We start from the raw sequence: 23,699 nt of genomic DNA, 5'->3' as shown, positions 1-23,699 counted from the left end.
AAAAGTATTCATTTTTAAGAATACTTTTTTCCTAAACATTCTTCAATTGAACTTCAAAAATCTTGATTAATCAAGAGTATTCAACATGTAATCCAAAAAATAATTTTAAAGTTTTTAATTAATTTAAAAATAAACAAAATATCAATTTATCTATTGACACAAAATATCAAATGAGTCATTTAAAAAAAAAACTAAAAAAACACGTAGCTTGTGTTTTTCTTATCAAAAAGGTCCTCTCTCACTCTCACCCTCTCGAGTGAGATACACTCTTCATAAAAAAAAATGTTCAAAAACTCTTAAATTTTATTTATTTATTAAATTAATTCTTGATAATCTTTAAATTTTAATTGTGTCTTTATAATTTTAAAAGTTTAATAATCGTTTTATTTTCAAATAAAAATTTAGGTTCTTTTTTTATTTCTTCCATCGGTCTGATTTCCTGCGCCATCTTCTTCACCGCCATTATGATTTCCTCTGCTCTCGTTTTTTCCGCAGCAGACCCACCGCCACCGAGCTTCTTCTTCACCTAAACTGTTCGTCTATCTGTTCTCAGGCGAGAACAGACAAACTCGTTCTCGCTTGTGAACAAACAAGTTTATCTATTCTCTAACGAGAACAACTTGCGGCCGAGGTTTCCGGTGTAAAGGGTGGATTAGAATAGCCGGCGGCGGTTTCAATTGGAGGATTAGGTTTAGGTTTACTTATGATAATTAGGTTTAATAATGATAATTATTGTTAATTAGTAGGCTAATACCCTCAAAAACTACTCATCTTTACTTTTTGTTTCAATAGCACCACGACGTTGAAATTTCGTCAATTGCACCGCATTTCGTATTTTTACGTTTCAATAGCAACCCAAAAGCATCAAATTGAACTCTTTTCATTCGGATAAAATTCAAAATAAATTCTTCACAATTACCATATATTCTAAATAATATTTAATGTTATAAATACTACAAAAACCTCTCTTCTCCACACATTTAAAAATTAATAATAATTAAATTATTTAATATAAATTATTAATTTTGACTAATCGCCAACTCCCTCAGACCCATTACCAGCTCTTTCAAATCCGTCGCTACCACGAAACACACTGTCACGAAGAACGGTTCTTGAGGAAGAACGGTGTTAAGAACATTGTTCTTCCTTATTTTTGAGGAAGAACATCTTGTTTTTTAGGAAAAAGTGATGTTCTTCCTCAAACTTGTGTGAATTTGTCCAAGTAGAAAAAGTTATAAAATAACCTTTAAATTTGGTTATTTTATAAAATTTGATCTTTATAATAAAAATTTATCTATTTTTTTAATATAGGGTGCTATTGAAACGTAAAAATACAAAATAGGGTGCGATTGACGAAATTACAACGTCGTGATGCTGTTGAAAAAAAGTAAAGGTGGATAGTATTTGAGAGTATTAGCCTAATTAGTATTAAAATTTGTGTTTAATTAGTAGTATTAAATTAGGATTAATCAAAATTAAAATTTATAATTAGAGAATCTCACTCTTCTTTTTGTGTTAAAGAGTTGTCTTTGATGTTAAAGTCACAAACTGCGGGTTAGTTTAATTTTTTTCGTTCGAAAATAACTCATTTAATATTTGTGCCAAGTTGATGGGGGTGAATTAATCCTCGGTTCATTTAAGAATTTATACATGCAAGACAAATAAATCTGGAAAATGCATATTAACAAACTCTAAATCAGAGAAATTTCATTAATGAAAACAATCATCAAAAATTATAATTCATAAAAAAGAAGTGGAGGACGATTTTGTTTTCCAGGTAGAAAACGAAAACCACCTCCTCCATTAAAAAAGTGAAAATAAAAAACTGAATTTTTAATTTATTAATAATTTAAAGATTCATTGGATATAATGAAATCTATATACGACCTGATATAAATTATAATCACTAAATGGGATATATTTTTATCGATGTATTAATTACAATTGATACTCTTTCCATCCTATTTTAAAAGTCTAATTTCATATTACATAAAAATTAAAAAAAAGCACTAAAAACATTAAAAAAGTTATCCTTATAAATTATAATTTATTTTTTCATATAATTTCTTTTGAGGTGATCTAAAAAAGAGTAAAAAAGACAAATTCAATGTAAAAGTCTTCTAAAAATAGAAATAGAATTTTTGTAGATCACATACATATCTTTATATTAACTTTGGAACAAAAACAGTTATACTGTAAAAAGTAAGGTAAATCTGTAGATCTGACAAAAAAGTGGCTCATGCTACAATCATAAGCGACCTAATCGTAAATCTATCTTACAAACCTTTAAAAAGATGAATTACAGAAATGCGCTAGAGTTGAATACAAGTCTGATTCTTCAAGAAATCTGCAGCTTGAAGCTTGAATCGTTGTAAAAATTGTTGAAACTAACATAAATCTGCAATAAACAAGACAGAATCATCGTAATAATCTTGAATAAATCATGAAACCTTTATAAAACAGGATTCATCAGGATTTGGAACAGATGATCGCACAGAACAATAAGATCTTAATCGGAACTAGAAAATACTCGTATTTCACAAATACATACCATTAAATTACACTCCGAAATACAAACAGATCTCCACAAACGGAATTATTGAAATAAAAATTAAGATAAATAACAAATTAAACATGTTGGTGATGAAACAGTGTATTTCCAGCACAAGGCCGGACTCATCGTCTCACCGCCCTCAAAATTAAAGTTCTGGTTTTAGAGAGATGTTAGAGAAAGAGTCGATTAAAAAATTCTTAATTTTGAAATAAACCTTTTAAAATGCGATATTTCAAAATAGAATATGAGACTTGTAAAATGGACAGAGGGAGTATATTCTTATACAATTGTTATACCAGTATAATATTTTTGTTATAATTATAGAAAAGTACTCTAAGATCCCCCACATTTGTCATAATTCACATTTTAGTCCATTTTGTTTGACAATCAAACGATATGATTCCTCACTTTTATTTGTCAACGATTTTGTCCTTCCGTCTATTTTTGGTGTTAGTCAAACGAGTCAGAAAAACTATATGATCTCCCACTTTTATTTCTCTAAACGATTTTGTACTTCTTTTTTATTTTTGTCAACGATTTCGTCTTTCATGTTTGAAAATTAATCTACCCTAAATTTTTTTGATTCTGTTGACTAACTCCAAAAATAGAAGAAAAAACTACACTATTGACGAAAATAAAAATAAAGATCATATCATTTAATTTTCAAACATAAAAGACTAAAATGTAGATGAAGACAAACGATGGATCCCTCCACGAAGGAATGCGTATAAAGTTAATGTTGATGTTGGGTTTGATAGTAATAGCAACCGCAATGGGACTAAAGCAGTGGTGCGTGATTGGCAAGGGAGTGTGAAGGACTCTGTTTATTGCAAATACAGAGGATTAATTGAAGTCAACACAAGTGAAACAGTAGCAATTAGAGATGGAGTGTGGCAATAGAGGAAGATCTAATCTCTTTTGAGATCATTTCTAACTCAAATGCGGTAGTGAATTTCTTCAAGAATAGTATGGTGCCTTCTAACGACATTGGTGTTATTGTTCAAAACTGCAAGAGTATGTTATCTGATCCTCATTATATGAGTGTGAATTATGCTCATATGCTTGCTAGGAGAGCTCTCACGAATAGCAGATACAATGTGAAATGGAAGGGAAATATCCCCTCTTAGATAGATCATGTTATTGTGGCTGACAATTCAGCTATTTGATTAATAAAGCTGCTCTTACTTCTCAAAAAAAAAAACTAAAATGTAGTGTGTTGTTGTGATGATCTGGCAATATTAATTGATTATGAGGAAATGCTTAATTAATGAAGGGGGCTTGGACGCTAAATGTTGCTTTCTAAATAATAATGCCTTTTGTCAAATTAAAATCAAATACATTCACTCATTGTGATCAAATTAACTGTGATTTTTTTTTTATATTAATATAGAAAAAAAGTGCTTGTGGAGATATTGAACCCATAACTTTAACAAAACACTACTGAATGTTTATACCATTTATATTATAAACTGTGATTCTTTCACTAAGTGCAGTTAGTATATTATTACTGATGAATAAACTCTTATTAAATTTTTGACTATCTAAGTTAATTTTATATAAAAACTTTGGTGATAAATTATTTATATTTGAACATCGTTTGGATTTATAACTTTTAAATAAGGATATTTTTAAAACATTTAAATTTAAAAATGATTAATATTAATTTTTTCACCCAAACGATAAATTCCAAATGATGGATTCTAAAATAATTTATCATTCTTATAACAATTATTCTTACCAAGGATGGATTTCGGTTAAATTTCATGTTTTTGAAAATCAATCAATTTTGTTTATCTCAAATTTTTCAATCTAACAGTTAGGGACTTGAATATAGTGCGAACCGAGTAGGGGTGTGAACGGATCCTTGATATCTCCAAAATCGACCGAAAACTGGACCGAAAATATCCAGGACCGAAATATATCTGTTGACCATTGACTTTTCCCGTACTGAAAATTTTATTGGTGCGGTTCTGAATCTTTCATAAATAACCGTACCGAGAACCGAACTGAACCGTACCAAATCGAAGTACCGAACTTATGCCCGAAGAACCGAAATTATATATATCATTAAAATTATTTTATAAAATTATATGAATTTGTCAAATATTTAATAATTATTAAAAGTATTTTTTAAAAATTGATATGAACAATTTATATATTCATTATTTCATTACTGATAACAAGACAGATGAACAATCTCAAAAAATGACATAACCGAGCAAGATCCACCTTAACGTCATCTCAGGCAACCGAGCAAGATACACCTCAGCGTCATCTCGGGCAACCGAGCAAGATCCACATAAACGTCATCTCGGGCAACCGAGTAAGATCCATCCCAACACCATATTTGGTAACGGAACAGGACCCTCCCAAAGACCATCTCGGCCAAACCGAGTAAAACCCACACTGATTACAAGGACAGTTATCCGTCAGAAAGTACTCTGACATCGCCAACAATATTTGCACAGACAAAGAGAATGAAATCAGATATTGTCGGCCCAAACAAAGAGAAAACAAAGGTATATTATAAAAGACCAAGAAAAAATAGGTAAAAAGGTTAATTCTCTTTTTCTCTCAACTCTTAACTCCTTTTCACTTCTTATTCTTTCTCTCATTAAAACACCTATTGACTTGACCGTCAGAGTGGTCTGCCGGAATCCCCTTCCTGCACCCTTCTAACGGTTGTATTGTGCCTTTCAGGTACAATCTTGGAGACACCACCGGACCTGAGACACGCCCCCAATCCGCAAGTTATCAATTACTGACCAAATTACATAGTTTTAATAAAAATAATATAGTTTAGACTTGAGAATAGATAAAAGTACCCTTATCAAATAATCAAAAATTTAATATTAAATCGAACGATAATATACATGTTGTGTCCTTTTATTTTATTATTGATTATTTATTTGTGATAGTTGAAAATATAAAAAAATGAATGAATAGCTAATTAATTTTAAAAGTCAGAATAATATATTATAATATGGTAGAGATCATATTTTAAATAAAATAATATCCGTGGTTCTAGTGATATCCGTGCCGAACCGTATCGAACCATTAGGACCGAATCCCCGTACCGAACCGTACCAAAAAAAAAAATCTCCGAACCGAACCGATTATTGGTACGGATCTGGAGATCCAATTTTCGATATCCCTAACTTTTGGTTTGATTCTAGAGATTTGTCAATTCTCGGATTCTCTCGAACCGTGCTCACCCTAGAACCGAGTGGAGCTGAAATTTTTCAGTTTTTTCTAAAACCAAAGCAATTGTAAAAAGCTAAGATTTCAAACTAAATTAATTGGTTTGGTTGTGTTTTACTCCCTCCGTCACAAATTTATAGACACTATTTTATTTTATTTTGTTCCAAATTACAGACATTCATTTATTGATTAAATAATAAAATAGTATAAATACCCTTATTTATTATACAATATTACAATAGAAAAAAAGTAAACACCACTAAAAGTCAAAGTCAACACTATATTAAATAAGGGTAAGTATGATATGTTGTTATAAAAGTATGCATTTTTCATAAATTTTAAAAAAAATTTAATATTTGTGTTTGTCCTAAAATGTTTATTAATTTGAGACGGAAGGAGTATTTTTATTTGTGCCAAAAGTGATCTGAATTTTATTTAGTTTCAAAACTGAATAATTTTTTCATAATTTTTTTCTCTTTGGTAAATAAAAAAATGGGTTAGGTTTGTTTTTTACAATTAGGGAGGGAGAGCATTTGTGGGAAAAATCGAACCAACGACCTAGCAATTTGCTGTGCAGAGTTTATACCAATATTTTTATACTCTCTCCAGTCCATATTATTTGTCGCATTTGACTTTTACACAAAATTAAAAAAATACTACCTCCGTTCTTTTTTAATTGTCCATTTAGCCAATATTGCACATACCAAGATAGTGCTTCTTTTGTCTTAATTTATAAAAAAAAATACTAATATAGCCCTATTAGTTAATAAATGCCTTTTAAATTAAAACATAGGTTCATTTATTAGGGATGGGTAAACTTGGAAGATAAGTAGCTAATATCACATGAAATTACTAAATGGACAACTATTTGTAGACAAATAAAATTGGCTAAATGGACAACTAAAAAACAATGGAGGGAGTAATTAATATATCTCAATTTATAAACTATTTTTCTAAGTTTACGCTATATTGAAACTTGTTTATATTTCTTATTATTATTTTTATTTGTTTATCGTAATCTTTTATTAAATTAATGGGAAGAAAATATGAAAAAAATAGTAATTAATGCTCTTTTGATATTCTAAAATGACCAATATAATGGACTAAAAAAATTTCTCAAATGCGACAAATATTATAGACCGGAGGGAGTAATTTTAAATCAACCAAACTAAATATACAAGTTTAATTTGTTCTATTTTTGTACACTTCTAATAATTTTTTTTTTAAAAAAAACAGGATGTGATGTAATATTTTCTTCTTGGAAATAATGCATTTTTTCCACTGTTTTTTTTTTAATATTTTCTTCTTGGAAATAATGCATTTTTTCCACTGTTATGATAACATAGTTTCAAAATTTTAGGAAGTCTTCCATTAAAAAAGTATTGAACAAAGGATCATTTTACCCCCCGAACTTGGCACAAAGTATCAAAAACGTCCAAATTAGCAAAACGGGATCACTTTTACCCTGAACTTGTCAAATTTGGTACAAAAACACCCCTCCCCACTCTCACCTAAGAGAGTGAGGCACACTCTCTGGTTTTGGAGGTGGTTTTTTTCTCATAGGTGGTTTTTAATGGTAAAAGGTTTAAAATAATCCTAATTCTTTTAACATTGTATAAATTAGTCCATAATAATTAGAAATAATAATTTAATTTTAAAACTTTACATATCAAAATTATATTAATTAAAAACATAAGGAACCTTTTTGCACTTTTTATAAAAAAAATTAATTTTTTTTTTAAAATTTTGATGAGCAGCTGCCGGATTCCGGCAGCTGCTCATCTTCAGAGACGAACTGAGTTCGAGACGAACTCAGTTCGTCTCTGTTCGTCTCTCAGATGAGAGACGAACCCTCATCTCTCATCTGAGAGACGAAGGTTCGTCTCTCATCTGAGAGACGAACTGGGTTCGTCTCTCAGGACGAACCCAGATCTGGGTTCGTCCTGAGAGACGAACCCAGTTCGTCTCTCATCTGAGAGGCGAACTGGGTTCGTCTCTCAGATGAGAGACGAAATCTGAGTTCGTCTCTCATCTGTGAGAGACGAACTCTTCGTCTCTCACAGATGAGAGGCGGCTCAGATGTCGGGCGGTGGTGTTTTGGGTTCCGGCGGTGGTGTTTAGATTTTTGGTGGTGGTTGATGGAGGTGGGGGCTAGTGGTGATAGAGGTGGGGGCTAGTGGTGATAGAGGTAGAAGAAGATGGATTTTAAATTAATTAAGATTAAATATTTAATTAGATTAAGTTAATTAGGGTTAATTATTTGAAATTTAGAATCTCACTCTCCAATTAGGGTGCCACATCAGCATAGGGGTGTTTTTGAAACGGTTTTGCCAAGTTCGGGGTAAAAGTGATCCGGTTTCGCTAATTTGGACGTTTTTGATACTTTGCGCCAAGTTCGGGGGGTAAAGTGATCCTTTGTTCAAAAAGTATTTATTTCCCTTCCCAACTTTCTTGTTTCTTAAAGGGTTCTCAAAATTATTCATCCCAATTAATGAAAATGATATTGAGATTCCTTCTGTTTTCTTAATATCATGATTGCATATCAAACATGAATGAGTGAAGTTGCCCATTAAATGTCACTATTAGAAAATAACATATCAAGTACCCTCTCCACCTCTCATAAAGATGTTATCACACCAAATTTTATCACTGTATTTAAGAACAAAAAACTAATTGGTTAATCACTTATTAAAGAACCGGACCAGACCGATTGGCTCAACCAGAAACCGGCTAACTGTCTGATTTAAATAGCAACAAACCCAAAATCCGACCTAACCAAATCAAACCGGCCATTGAACTGTTGATAGGAAACTACTGATGGATAATTTGTCGATAACACCCAAAATCCATCTCTCTAATTTTTAATTTTTATTTATTTTACTTAACCGGTTAAACTAGGAACCTATGGCCTCATCGGTTTAGTTTTTACAATACTGGGTTGAACTACAAGTAATAATTAGCATTTTCTTCTCTTAATACTTCATCTCTTAGGGAAGTACTTATGTGTGTGTGTGTGTTAATTAATAATAGAAGCATACTTCTCTTAATAGTCGGGTAATTGATACTCACAGTATCCAAACTATCACTTTATTCAATTTGGTGACCAAATTATGATTTATTTTATTTTGATTGCAACATTTTAACTTATTTCAATAGATTTTTCGGGACTTAAATGGCAATATGCCCCCTTAACTTGTAAGCAATGGGCAATTAACACATAAATAAACTTTGTGGGCAAATCAATACACGAACTTGATGATTATGGGCAATTTGCCCCATTTTGGCAATTTCCCCCCTCTATTTGTAAGTTATTTGTCTCTTAAATTAGCAATTTGCCCACTTAACTTGTAAGCTAATTTGCCAAAATGGGCTAATTGCCCGTAATCACCAAGTTCGTATACTGATTTGCCAACAAAGTTAATTTATGTGTTAATTGCCCATTGCTTACAAGTTGAAGGGGTAAATTGCTACTTAAGTCGATTTTTCGGCATATGCGGCATTGTATTTTTACTTATTTTTAACACGTGTCAAACAGTTACGTCTTATTTTTATATGAACATTTGTCACCATATGCACATGTGACAAGTTTTCACGGAAATATAAACAAAACCGGTTGCCATGTAATCATTTTTGACCGAAAACGAAAAACCTTCCGTTAAAATGAAATTCAAATTTGATAATCAAAATAAAACGAATCAAAATTTAATCACCAAAATGAAATAATGCGATAGTTTGGTTGGGTATCACGAGAATCATTTAACATAATACTCGTGGACTCAGTTTCAAAAATGATTTTAATATTAATTGGGCTATATTCGATTAAAATTTATCTTCTAATACACATCAACTTTAATTAAGAGTGTAACTTCACATGACAAAGAAATGTATCGACATACACATGGTATTGCTAGTTTTGTGATTCAAGTCGAAGGCATTCATTTGGATCTTCTTCATCAGAGTCAAATTCAACCTGCAACCACAAATAGCTGATTTTAATATATCAAATCAAATATTTAAGATTCGAATCCGAAACTAAACACTGCCATAAGAGCTTTAAAAAGTTGAATTATCAATTTGAAAAGCAGACTCACATTTTCATCCCTGAACCATTTCCCATGACAATCACGCTTCCAACCCGCTTCTATAAACTTGAGTTCGCGTTCTCTACGTTCTCGAAAATCCCACTGCTGCTGTAAGAGTAAACCCTCAGACGTCAAATTAGCATCCTGCCCCGTGCACAATTTACCATCATAATGTTGGTTACCAGAACTCTGCTGATGAGTTCCGTTGTAAGAAAGTGCCTCAGAAGTAGCATTCCTCGTCTGTTCGATTAATGGTTTAGTCTTCGTTGTCTGTTCGATTAACGGTTCAGTACCTAACCTAACTTTTTTGTTTAAGCTAGTAGAGTTGGTAGCGCCAAAATGGGATTCTGAGACTGCCAATCTCTTATGAATTTCATCCTTTCTCATCGATTCCCTTTCCTTCAGTTGTGATTCCGCAGCAAGATGGCGCGATCCCTTGCAATGCATCTGCAAAGACAGCATCTTTTAAAAACCAAAAGCTAAATTAACATACGGAACGTTCCACAATTGACAATACATACCGAAAAGCCTAATTAATTGGCTCAGGCAGAATCCGGTACTTATTTTGAGTGTCTATTTATTTTCTATCGGTACCTATGAATTGATCACGGATACAAGCTATGTGCCTTGACTTTGAACTTATAATGAATTGAGTTTGAATAAATTTTGTAACATTTTCTGAATTGTTTGGTAGCCCCCCATTTTAAGGAAACATTTTTTCAATTTTTGTTATTGCTATTGCAGCCGCTGAAGCAGCTATTGTTTCGTCAATTTATCGTAATAGAAAATCAACCCGCGTCAATCATTCGAATTCGTGGAATAAGTAGGACTAATTAAAATATATAATTCATCATAAGCAGCATCACTGTGAAGTGCATTAACAGAGCAAAAAGTTTAGAATATAAATTGACAGGCTAGGGTTTGGTAATTAGTAAATTGTAGCTAAATTAGAGATAATAAAAAGAAATGGATCGAGGATTGAAAAATTTACGGAGAGATGAAGAGGAGAATCAAGAATTGGATTGTGAGGGCAAACAAGACATTTATATTTGCCATTGGAGAGCTTCTTGTAATGAGAATCGTCGACGCCGTTTATGAGAAGATTATGGACTCTTCTTTTTCTGCATTCTGCTTCTCTTCCCCAACTGTCTCCCCCATACACACTCATTTTTTATTTCTCGTTTTCTTCTACTCTTTAAAATGGCGATTTTGTTGAATGATGTTAGAAATGACATTGGACTCGTGTACTATTAGCCCATGGGCTATTTCTTTGAATATTTATGGCATCATATTATTATGGAAAGTTTACATATTTCTAGCATCGTATTATTATGGAAAGTTTACATATTTATCTAAATATTTTAAACATTAAAATTACTTTTGAACTTTTTTTTACATGATTATGAGAGACATGTCAGTCATTAATGAGTATTTCTAAAGGTGTTGAATTGAACAAAAAGAGTTATTTGTTTTATTTGAAAATGGGGGTTTAATTATATCCAAAAAAAATAAAAGGGTTGATCTGTATTTTTAAAAAATTACGAGGTTTTTTTTTATACCTTTTGTCTTATCTAAAAAAAAAATTTGCTTAACTTAATACGAAAAATTAAAAAAAATACCTCACATTTTTCAATTGGTAGAGTAAATATAAAAATACTTATGGGTAAAAAAATAATAAAAAATAAATATATTATAATAAAAATAGACCTTAGAGCAAAAAACAAAATGCTAAAAGGTTGAAGTTTGTTGAGTTGTTTAGGACTAAAAAAAGCATCAATTACTATATTTTTTTTGTTTTATTCTTATTATCATGAAATTAAAGGTTTATTGAGTTGTTTAGGAGTAAAAGTATATTTGCAATACTCAATTTATTTTTCCATAAAATAAAATTCAATAAATTTCACCTATCAACATTTTCTAGACAAGATATATATAATCACCAATATTAGTAACTTTGGTGTGCAATAACAGAAAGAAGGAAGACTGAATATTATACTTTTTAACACTGATATAGATTAATATTCTTTATATCTCTAACAGACAATCATATAACCCATATTGTGAGTGTTGTTGTAAGCTTTAAGATTGAATGCAAAAAAAGTGAAAGAAAAAAATGTTGTCAAATTGATCAAGACCTATTCCGAAATAATGAATTCTCAGGAAAAACAGGGTGAAATACTAAATTGAGAGAGAAAAAGTTGCTCACAAAATTCTGCATTGGATAATGCTCAATATCATCTCGATAAACAGGCAAACATAACGAAAAATTGATGAGGTTTATAACAATCAGTTATCTAAGACCTAGGCTTTTCCTTCTTCTCTTTAAACAATGCTAGAAGGGAGACACCAGACACCTTAACAACCTTGAACCTGACTCCGGGAATATCTCCCACAGCATGCCCCTTTCGCCCAAATCCAGCAATCAAAACTTCATCCTGCACCAATTAAGAAACTTTAAAGGTCTGGAATATGAAAGGATTTTCAAAACTAAGACAACAAATGGGGTAAAAAAAAGCTGTTTGCTGCGTAGTGTACAAGACATTTGGATAAAGGCAATAACCACCACAATAAACAGGTAAATGACAATTATCAAGCTCCACGGAAGATCAGACGTCTATTTAGAGAGTAAACTTTATTAAAATTATATGAAGCAGGGGTAATTAAAGTCTCCAAAACAATGCAATTGCACAAAATGAGTTCAAAATAAATTTATCTCCTTGAATTTTCAGTTCAAAAGGTCCAAAAATACTTTAAAGCATACTTAAGGATCATCTTTTATACTTATTAATAATGGGAAGGCTTACATTTTCCTCGATATAGTTCAAGCAACCATCGTTAGGGACAAAGGCAGCAATCTTCTTGCCATTTTTGATAAGCTGAACACGAGCACACTTTCTAATAGCAGAGTTAGGCTGCTTAGCTTCAATACCACTGAACACAATATAAAACAACAATAAGCATCAAATAATGACAGAATCGCTAAACAAAACTTATTCAAGAATAAACAAGTCTTACATTTTCTCTAAAACGATCCCTTTGGCGTGAGATGAACCAGCAAATGGTTTTTTCCACTCGTTTCCGAGATGGGATTTCTTGTATGACTTATCAGCCCACCTTTGTCTCCTGCGATGAGACTTCAGCTTGCGGGCAGCTCCCATTCCACGTGTTTTACTACATCAAATTATAAACCAATTAAAAACAAATTATACAGATACCTAACGCTTAACAAAAATTTACATTTGGTCCAGTGCATAAGCATTGATAATATAACAAACAGATAATCAACTTTAACAGTACAAACACAGTAAAAACAATGTGAAATCTAACAAAAATACCATCAAAATATTTAGCTGAAACCAAATTTAAATTCTTCAAACAACTAATACTGAAGGAACAAAATTCAAAACTAAACCAACGAGATTAAACACAATTACTAAAAATCTAAATGAACAAACAAATTATACTGCAAAATCCATAAAAATGAGCAAAAACAAAACAAAATGCAAAACATAATTGCAATTAAATAAGAGAAAATAGAGTATAAAACTAACCCCATGTTGGCTGAGATAACCGAGCAGTAAGTATTCGATGTAGAGAGTAAGATGAAGGAGAGAGCTGCACAAAATGAAACCCTAATTATCCAGATTTTCAAGTTATATAATTATATACTGCCAATGGTAGGGTTAGGTGTGTAAACGCTTCGTCGTTTGAGGCCCATCCATTGTACAGTTTTATGCTTCTTGGGCTTAGTTTGGAGTTGGCATATTATCCGCCCAATGCAGCAAAATATTGTAATTTATAGAGAAAATTACACCAAATCACCAAAAAAACTCAAAAGTTTGTATAAATCACCCAACTTTTTTTTTTTTGCAAAAATCCCTCAATTTTAAAAAATTCTTTTCATCCCTACTTTTTAATAGTTGTGATTACTATTTTATCCCTATGGTGTATTTTACCTATTGTGTTTTCATTACACCTAATAATTTCTCCTCATTTTACATAAACCGGCCAATTCTAACCGAACCACCACCGGTCAGACCATTATTGGCCGGTCAACGGGCGGACTACCGCAGTCAACGGCCGGACCACCGCGGTCAACGCCGGTCAACGGCCGGACCACCGCGGTCAACACCGGTCAACGGCCGGATCACCGCGGTTAACGGTCAGACCAATGCTGGTGAACGCCGGTCGGACCACCAATGGTTGGTGGTCTGACCATTTTTAATGGTTGGACCAATATTTGTTTAATAATTAAAAATTAAATAAAACATCATATTGGGGTTAAGGAGATTTGAACCTTTGACCTCTTACAAGAATGACCAAGTGTTTTGCCATTAAGACAAAGACTTATTGCTGTCAACATTTGCTCTATAATGTATATATATATTATATACATCTGATTATAAATTTATCAGAATGAAATTATTTTTATAGTATAAATTAAATATAAACTAAATATCAGTTTAAATTAAAGTTACTATTAAATAAGTCTAATTTAATTTATTTAATAAATATTTACACAGTAAAAATATAAAATATACATATATTTATATTTTACACTTTATTAATACATGAGTAAGACTAGTAAGATATTTCACTTGTTAAAATTAAAAAATATAATGGTTTGTTGGTCAAACCCGAGGTGGTCGTGGTCGGATACGTGGTGGTGGGACCCGCCATGGTGGGAAACAATTCAATATAAACCTAATAACGACTTAATGTCAACTCAATGACAACTTAATGTTAACTTTATTATTTATACTATTAAAAATAATTTATAAAATGACAAATAAAGTAATAGTAATTTAAAAGCAAACTATCTAAGATTTTATTGACATGAGTCGAAAGTAAATTTAAAATAAATGAACTGAATATAAACTTAATATGAACTCAATGTCAACTTAATATAAACTCAAAGTAAACTTAATGTGAACTTAATATAAATTTATGTCAACTTAATGTAAATTTAATGTTCACTAAATATCAACTCAAAGTAAATATTTAGATAAATAATTTTAAATTTTAAATGAAATTATTTTTTTATTATAATAGTAAAATTATTTTTTTATAATTCATACTTTTAAAAATAAACTAATTGTAGAATGAAAGTATATTATTTAAGTTTTTTCGCAATGATTTATGTAAATTTAATGTCAACTCAACGTCGAATCAATGTAAACTCAATGATGACTCAGTGTCAACCCAATATAAACCTAATGTCAACTCAACGTCGAATCAATGTAAACTCAATGATGACTCAATGTCAACTCAATATAAACTTAATATAAACTGAATATAAACTTAATATGAACTCAATGTCAACTCAATATAAACTCAAAGTAAACTTAATGTGAACTTAATATTAATTTATGTCAACTTAATGTAAATTTAATGTTCACTAAATATCAACTCAAAGTAAATATTTTGATAAATAATTGTAAATTTTAAATAAAATTATTTTTTATTATAATAGTAAAATTATTTTTTTAATAATTCATACTTTTAAAAATAAACTAATTGTATATTGAAAGTAAATTATTTAAGATTTTTTGCAATTATTTTTGTAAATTAATGTCAACTTAACGTCAAATCAATGTAAATTCAATGATGATTCAGTGTCAATTCAATATAAATCTAATGTCAACTCAACGTCGAATCAATGTAAACTCAATGATGACTCAATGACAACTCAATATAAACCTAATATCAACTAAATGTAAACTTAATATAAATTAAACTTAATATCAACTCAATGTCGACTCAATGTCAAGTGAATGTAAATCTAATATCAACTCAATGTAAAATTGATGTAAACTACATGTCAATTCAAAGTAAATGTTTTAGTAAATTATTATAATTTTAAAAATTAACTTAATATCAACTCAACGTCGACTTAATATCAATTTAATGACGACTCATTGTCAACTCAATGTAAACGTAATGTCAATTCAATGTAATCCTAATGTCAACTCAGTGTAAATATCATGTCAATGCAATGCAAACCTAATGTCAACTCAATATAAATTTAATGTCAATCTGAAAAAGTAAATTATTTTAATTTTGAAATGTAACTTAATATCAACTCAATGTAAACTCAATGTGAACCTAATGTCAACTCGATGTGAACCTAATGTCAACTCAATGTAAACTTGATGAAGGTTACATATCAATTTGAAGCAATTTTTTTAGTAATTTATTATAATTTTAAAAACTAACTTAATATCAACTAAATTAACTTATATAATTTATTTTGAGTTTATATCGAGTTGAAATTAAGTTAATCGTGTTTCTAATACATTAATTTATAAATTTATTTTAACTTAATTTACTTTAAGTTAATATTAAATTTACACTAGTATTAATTTAATTAGAATAAATTAATTTAAATTTTAACAAGCGTAATATTTTATTAGTATTTTATTATAATATATTATTTATAATCAACCATTTTAATATGTTTATATTTAGTTTAAATGCTTTCTTATACATTATTAAAGAGTATATGTATATATATAAAAGAGTAAATAAAGACAACAAACATGTCTTGCCTTGTTGGTTAGACACATGGATAAAGAGTGAGAGGTCATGGGTTCTATTCCTACTAATAGCAAATTTGTATTTTATTTAATTCTTTTAAAATCTCACCACTATAGTTGGTTGACCGCCGTTGACCGCGGTGATCCGAGCGTTGACCGCGGTGGTCCTGCCGTTGACCGGCGTTGACCGCGGTGGTCCGGCCGTTGAACGCGGTGGTCCGGCCGGTCGGACCGAAAATTGGTCGGTGGCGGTTGGTTAGTTTGTCTAACCAAATCCACATTGCCACGTGTCATCATTTGATTAATTCAAACATAGACCAATGAAATGTTGACAAATATCAAGGACAATATTGTCTCATTTTTTTTTATTTTGGGTTATGAGGGATTTTTGTAAACTTTTTATTTTTTTTGAGAGATTTTTGCCAAAATCAAAATGGTGAGGGAAAAGTGAAACACCATAGCATTTTTAGGGGATTTGTGTAAATCACCCTAATTTATATTAGTGTGATCAACGTAATAATAATTTTATTAGTAGTTTAAATTATATATTTATATTACATTTTAAAAGAATATTTTTTGAATTATTTTTTAAAAATTATTATTATATTTATTTTGAATATTAAATTTGTTTTTTTTTAAATTTGATAATTATTGTTCCATCACATTTACTATTGTCAATTTCAACAAATAAATAACATAGTTATAAGGGTAATATCAAAAAAAATTCATGAAATTTACACGTTTTCTTATTTTAATCACGCAATTTAAATTTTCTCATTTTCGTGCACGAACTACCATTTTTTTCTCAAATCCATGCACGGTGCTGAGGTGGCACTCATTCATTGGTTGTAAAATGACCTCCACCTCAGCGAATTGCACTAATGGAGCCGTGACGCCGAGCATTAATTTGAAAAAACAAGGTAGTTCGTGCATGAAAATGAAAAAAAATTAACTGCGTGATTAAAATGAAAAAACGTGTAAAATTCGTGAATTTTAATGACATTAACCCTAGTTATAATAAGGAAAATCTTGCGGATAAGGTAGGTGTGTATACTGGACGGCCCGAGCCTAAATAGCCAAGTTAGCTCGAATGGGCTTAAAGCTCGAGCTCGAATAATATCCGAGCTACTCGTGTTTGAGCTTGAACGACTCAAAATCTATAAAATAAAAATAAAAATAATTATTACAAAATTAGATGTGCTTATGAAATATAGCATTTAACAAATTACGGTGATATACATTTTTTTTTTTTAAAGTCAATATAGTAAAAAAAATTGTTATTTCATATATGTATGAGACTCGTTTAGATCCATTTATGCTCATGAGCCTTTTATGCGAGCTCGGCTCGAGATGAATCTTAAGCTCTAGCTCGACTTGAAGTTTTCAAGTCGATATCGATTTCTTTCAAATGAATCTCGAGTAACTCGTAAATAGTCCAATTTGTTTACACTCTTAAAATAAAGGGTTGTTTCTCTCTCTTGCATATTTATCTACCACCTCTCCATGAAACTCAATCAAGACAATTTGTGTTCAAGTGGTAGGGAAACAGTGATTTCAGATGTAGACCGAAAATTCTTTTTTTCTTCGTCCTTATGTCTAAATTGTTCTATGTTTCTCTTAATTTGCTAGAATGAACTATTATGTTGTAGATACATGTTTATTTTTTGGTGTATTTGCGGATTTTAACTTGTTTATTTTGATTGATCATTAATTAGATCAAGACTAATAAACATTTATTCGAACTTCAACTACAAGTTTCTTGATGAATCAAGATGTTTTCTACTTGGTTCTGGATTGGTTCAAGTTGGTTTTAGAATTGTGACACCTTCATAGAGTCTTAAATTCTATCTTGTATGGGTCACATGTGTCGTGTGGGTTTGATGTTCATTTGATTCTTTTCCGGGTAATTTTTGAAGCTGTATTATGTTTTTCAAAGCAGCCATGTTTTAGTAAAACATTGATATCTTCCAATTGTAATGTAAGATCGAACCCTTCTTTGGATATGTTATTCATGAGAAGATATACTAAAATCATGTTGGTTGGTTCGTTGTTTGGAGGCTTCTAACTCTAAAAATAACTACTCCCTCCGTCCACAAAAGATAGGCTGATTTTCCTTTTTAGATGTCCCAAATTATAGGCTGATTTCCTTTTAAGGAAGTTAGTTAATTAAGTAATTGACTAAAATATCCTTAGTTAAGTTAGTGCTTAGTCAACTAAATTTAATTTGGTTCAAGTTTTGATATTAACATCAATTAATAGTCTTTGATAATTTCCATATGTGTATGATGATATATACAGTGTCTCTTTCATTTTCTTTCTCTGAACATACTAAGAAAATGGAAAATTCTAAATCTTCTAAAAATATGTTATGAAGACTGAATAATTTAAAATAACTTCAATCTTCTTTTAAATTATTCCCTCCATCAATCTTCATAACTTCATGCATGCAAGATTGCAATGTCAAAAAACTGTTATTCAATTCTTCAACTGGATATTGTTCAAATGATTTTTCCACGGCCAAAATGAACTCATCATAAGTTCGAGGAGCTTCTTTATGTTGAATCGAATCAATAGCTCTAAAAAAGGCCAAGTCCAAGACGTTCATATCTGAACTATTAGGAGGTTGGCAACGTAACCTGATTTCATAACCATCCATTTTTGCTGCTCTATTAAATTCAGCATCATTGACATTCAAATGTGGTTTTGCATTGTCTTGTTGAATATAAATAGTCCTAGAACCAAAACATGGCCACTTTTCTTTAATCGAAGGCAGTAAATTATTAATCAAATAAGATCGAGTTACCTCCTTAGTCACCGATAGAATTGGTTTTGTTTCCATTGTTCCCGCTGTTCTATTTTTGCTATTTCGCTTTGCTGGTTCCTTACAAACGAATGGCCATATTCCGATTTTCCCATCAAATGTCATACCGGTGTCAACATCGATACGAGGACGAGCAACGGCAGCTAAAAACATTATTTTAGGAATGAAACGCTTACTTTTGCAAGTTCGGAAAGGCTCACTTTCATCGGGAAGTAGGTAGTATTTTTGTGTTGTTCTCGACATGTAGTACCACTTTTCATCGATATGGATTTGATCATACATATTGACAAACTTTGGTGAAGTATCAATAGTATCTTTATCAACCATAGACAAACAAAATTTCAATCTGGCTTTCAAATTTTCTTCCGATAAATAGGGCTTCAAAGCATTTGAATGTGGTCGGATGTAACCTTCTTTAATTCTTTTATGAACCGTTGATTTTGGATATTTCAGCTCAGATGAAAGCGACCGAATATTGGTGCGACGGCTGAACGGAATATCTCGCATTCGATCAAAGTTCAATTCAATTCTTTTACGACCGACCTTTTTCACAAGATTACATGAGAGATCAGGTAAACTCCCTTGGGTTATATGTATTGCTTGTTGATGTAGTCGACTTACCGATCTTGTCTATATTGAAAAGTAATCCGCAATTTTATGTATTGCTCCTCTTGGTAATTTTCCTTCTTTTGTTTCTTTGAGTAACATTTCAATAATGGCTTGTTTCTTATCAGGGGTGAAGTTTTGTTTTTTATTGGACATAAGAGAATTTGGAATGGTTGTACCTATTTCTTCTGGCATATCATTCAAATCAAAAAGGAATGATTGAGAATGATTTTGTGCATCTGGAAAAATTTGTGGCTCATTATTTGCTAAATTGAAAAATTCTTCCATATTTTAGCAATCTTGTTATGGAAATTCTCATACGTGATTTTATATTTGAAAATTTTATATTGAAAATTTTTAGATTTGAAAATAAAATAACGGGATTTCTGGACATAATTTTGATAATGGCGGCAAGTAAAAATCTGAAGAGAAAATGAATAGATTATGCTGTGATAGTTTGAGTAATCTAATTAGTGGACATTTAATGTGTTAGTGCCTTTTTCTGTTTGGAAACAAAATATGTAAGCGAGATTTCTTTGCATTTAATCCTAAAATGGCGGTAACTCAATCTTTTTAAGAGAAAATGTAGAGATTTTGGAGTAATTAATTAGAGGAATATAGTTAATTAGAACTCATGCAATTAATAGGATAAAATTTGTTTGATAACCGAGATTGAGTGTGTGAGTTACAAGGAAACACTAAAACACTTATTTAATAGGGGTATAATAGACCATTGCTACAACTAAAATAACTAAATTTCTTAATCTGTGTGTAAACCCAAATCAGCCTATCTTTTGTGGACGGAGGGAGTATTAAACTATTGGACTTTAATCAAAGCCTATGTAAAACCCGCGAGAGTCTATAAATAGACCCCCTATTTCGAGTTAGCAGCCCCTTTTCACCCCTACAAACCCTAAAACGAATAGTTTCATAGAAAATATATTATTCCTTCATTCTAACAAGTCTGGGTGCGATTCATTCTGTTTTGAGGGTGATTTTTCATCCTACTTGCAAGATCTACGCGATTTCTATGTTGCGTTCTTCGTTGGTGGCTTGTGGATCCAATTGATTGTGGTTCAGCCCATTGAACCTTGGGTTAATACATCAATTATCATCTTGTTCATCATTCTTAGGTAATAGTTTCACTCCTAATTGATTTATGAATTATTTGATGACCGTTTTGCATAGAAATTGCATGTTTTAGGGTTTTGATAGATTGAATCGTTGTTATTGATATGCCATGTTTACGCTACTGATCTTGTATGATTAAAATAATGATATGGCGACGACAACAACATGTTGTAGAAGGAGATAACAGTGTGGATTTGATAAACTATCTTCGGCAAGATACCCTTATATTAGGTAATTGGACATATACAAAACTGATGTTGCATGTTTCGGCAAGCGTTTGACATGATTCATTAATGTTAGGATTTTGTTAGCAATTTGTGTGTTCTAATCAATTTGGTGGTTTGAATCTATGAAATTGTGATGCAATGCTTAGCTTAATGATTAGTATTATATGTTTGAAGGATTTCATGTTTATGATCTTATCTTGTTGGTTGTATTAACTTGGCATGCCTCGGTTGTTTTAGTCGAAATTGCGTAGAATGGTGAATTTGGGTTATTTGAGAGTTGTAATCGCATAAATATTTCGAGATGATGTACCAACTGTTTTAAGATGATGTAAATGATGTTTACGTTGTCTAGGATCATAGGTTGTATGATTTGAATCGATGAATGATTGATTTGTCTTGTTTAGCATGTTTAGGCAATTTCTAGCGAAATTGCATTGTCGATATTTTGGTATCTTTGGCATGAGTTTAGATCTGAACTAACTTGATTTTAATTGTTCATGTATGACATACTACTGATATATATGAGTTTGGAATGTTGATTCATGTTTGTGTTAACATTTTTTTTAATTAATCAAACCCGGACGAAGAGTTCTTCGTCTAGATTCAAACCCAGACACAGATCCATCTGGGATTGAACCCAATCGAAGTAAACACAACCAGACGAAGTAAACACTTTGTATGGGTCGTTTGGGTTTGAACCCAGACGAATCAGATGTTATTTTTTAAAATTGATTACAAGCATAAAAATGATTTTAGAAAATTGATTCCGTAAAAATTCATGTTTAATGAAATTTATATTATTTTTAATGTTTAATAGAAAAAATTTAAAAATAATTAGAGAAGTAGATGATGACATGGAGTCTTAGCAGCGACGTAGACGCTGGCATGGTAAAAGGGGGAAGGTGTGACTCAGCATCCGGCAAGCCACATAGGACGAACTCGCCGAAATTTATTTAGAAACCGCCGGAAGTTTAAAAAACGATAAGTTCAGTAACTATTTTGGAACACAAATTAGTTTGGTGACCATTTTAAAGCTTTGAAAAAGTATAGTAACCCCCAACATCAATAACCTCTAGTTTTGATAATATTTTATTGGCTTGATTTATTATAATCTCTGAATTAAAAAGAAATTAGTATTCAGCCAGATACATACAAAGACATAATGAATTCAACAATATTATTTTTAGCCAAAAAAAAAGCACATACAAAACATTGATAAAATTCCCTGTAACTTCGTCAATTAAGCAGCATTGCATCTTCCCTGGTAATGCGCACATCTTTATTTTTGCGTCAGTAATTCCAACGACGAAGCATTGGCAGCACATAAAACTTCATCTTGCCAAGATTACAATGAATGCCGTCACCTCCGCCACAGGCAAAATAGTAAGGCTGCCACTTTTCCAGTACGAACTCGAATCCGCCTCCTCCTCCTTGTGACCCATCGGCAATCATCACGGCGTCAGTTAGATTGCAAGTCATCAAACTCCATATGTTTGGTAGCAAATATACACTATGAGGATGTGTGCTATTGTTTTTTGGTTGATCATACTTGAACACTGCAAAATATTATGCCATATGTTAAAAAAAATTTGATTTTAATATAAATTAAATTTTTAAATTATTAAATATTTTGAAAACTTTTTCTTTTTTTATAATTGGAGAGGGGGAGCGCTTGTGGGAGGATTTGATTCATGATCTAATAGTTTGCTGCTGAGCGCAATTATAACTCATTGGTAATATTTTGAGAATTTCTTTACCACTCATTTGGTAATTATAAAACAATTGAATTTACAATTTATTTAGTTCAATTGTAGTTCTGAAGCTATTAAAGCTATTAAATAAATACATCAAATCTTTCATTAGGTCTAATTGAAAAAAAAATTAAATGTTTAATAAGGTTAGCTATAATCAATTAACCATAATCTGAAAATAAAATTAAACCAATCGGACTACTCGATTAATTCGATTAATTGGGTATAATTGATAAAAAGTACAAAATAATAGTTATAAATAATAACATTAATAAAAAAATTTGGTCAATTTAATTTTTAAAACTTTTAGTTATAAATAAATTAAAAAAGTTATTAATTAAACCAAACCGCACAAACTAACAAAATCAACCAAAATTTTGGTGAATTTAAATAGTATACTCGGTTAATTCAGTTAATTCGGTTCATCCCTGATCTTTACATTTATTAAGTTATAAAAGTATTAAAGTGAAAGGATAATTTAACTTACCGAGCGTATCATTTACGTAGAGTGGTCCGTTTCTGAATGCCCAGACGGAGTAGTCGAAGCCGAAGGTCCAATTAGCAGAGCCTCCGACAACAATTTTCTTGGGTGTATTTGTATACTTAGGGCTACGGTAGCCATGTTTTGGAGTACTCCATCCATACTGCCAGTTCCTATTGGCTACAGTAACTTGTAACATTGAACTGCAAAGCAGAAATAGTATACAAATTTCGGAAGATTTTGGACCCATTTTTTAAAAAAATAGTTATGATTTGATAGGAAAATTTTGAGAAATTTTTGGTAATATGA

The 23,699-nt window shown here is 31.0% G+C and overlaps 4 protein-coding genes across 4 annotated transcripts; all 4 read right to left on the bottom strand.

Annotated features, from left to right (window-relative positions):
- Positions 1-9,535: 9,535 nt before the first annotated feature.
- Positions 9,536-11,018, bottom strand: LOC126682495 (uncharacterized). Its single transcript, XM_050378208.2, has 3 exons — positions 10,829-11,018; positions 9,847-10,284; positions 9,536-9,725 (listed from the first exon to the last, which is right to left on the bottom strand). Exons 1-3 carry the CDS (start codon positions 11,003-11,005, stop codon positions 9,663-9,665), a joined length of 678 nt encoding a protein of 225 aa, XP_050234165.1. The 5' UTR covers positions 11,006-11,018; the 3' UTR covers positions 9,536-9,662.
- Positions 11,019-12,004: 986 nt separating this feature from the next.
- Positions 12,005-13,497, bottom strand: LOC126679808 (40S ribosomal protein S23). Its single transcript, XM_050374792.2, has 4 exons — positions 13,389-13,497; positions 12,853-13,008; positions 12,642-12,768; positions 12,005-12,272 (listed from the first exon to the last, which is right to left on the bottom strand). Exons 1-4 carry the CDS (start codon positions 13,391-13,393, stop codon positions 12,132-12,134), a joined length of 429 nt encoding a protein of 142 aa, XP_050230749.1. The 5' UTR covers positions 13,394-13,497; the 3' UTR covers positions 12,005-12,131.
- A 5,271-nt stretch (positions 13,498-18,768) lies between these two features.
- Positions 18,769-19,701, bottom strand: LOC126681996 (uncharacterized). The gene has a single exon (XM_050377552.1). The coding sequence runs from the start codon at positions 19,699-19,701 to the stop codon at positions 18,769-18,771; it is 933 nt and encodes a 310-aa protein (XP_050233509.1).
- A 2,603-nt stretch (positions 19,702-22,304) lies between these two features.
- LOC126683109 (uncharacterized) lies at positions 22,305-23,699 on the bottom strand. The gene is made up of 2 exons (XM_050378941.2): positions 23,397-23,699; positions 22,305-22,714 (listed from the first exon to the last, which is right to left on the bottom strand). The coding sequence occupies exons 1-2, from the start codon at positions 23,638-23,640 to the stop codon at positions 22,449-22,451; spliced, it is 510 nt and encodes a 169-aa protein (XP_050234898.1). The 5' UTR covers positions 23,641-23,699; the 3' UTR covers positions 22,305-22,448.

The sequence above is a fragment of the Mercurialis annua genome, linkage group LG5 (genome assembly GCF_937616625.2).
Source record: "Mercurialis annua linkage group LG5, ddMerAnnu1.2, whole genome shotgun sequence".
In the NCBI taxonomy this organism is placed as follows: Eukaryota; Viridiplantae; Streptophyta; class Magnoliopsida; order Malpighiales; family Euphorbiaceae; genus Mercurialis; species Mercurialis annua.
The sequence above is the reverse complement of the archived record's forward strand: the minus strand, read 5'-3'. Positions and strand labels throughout refer to the sequence as shown.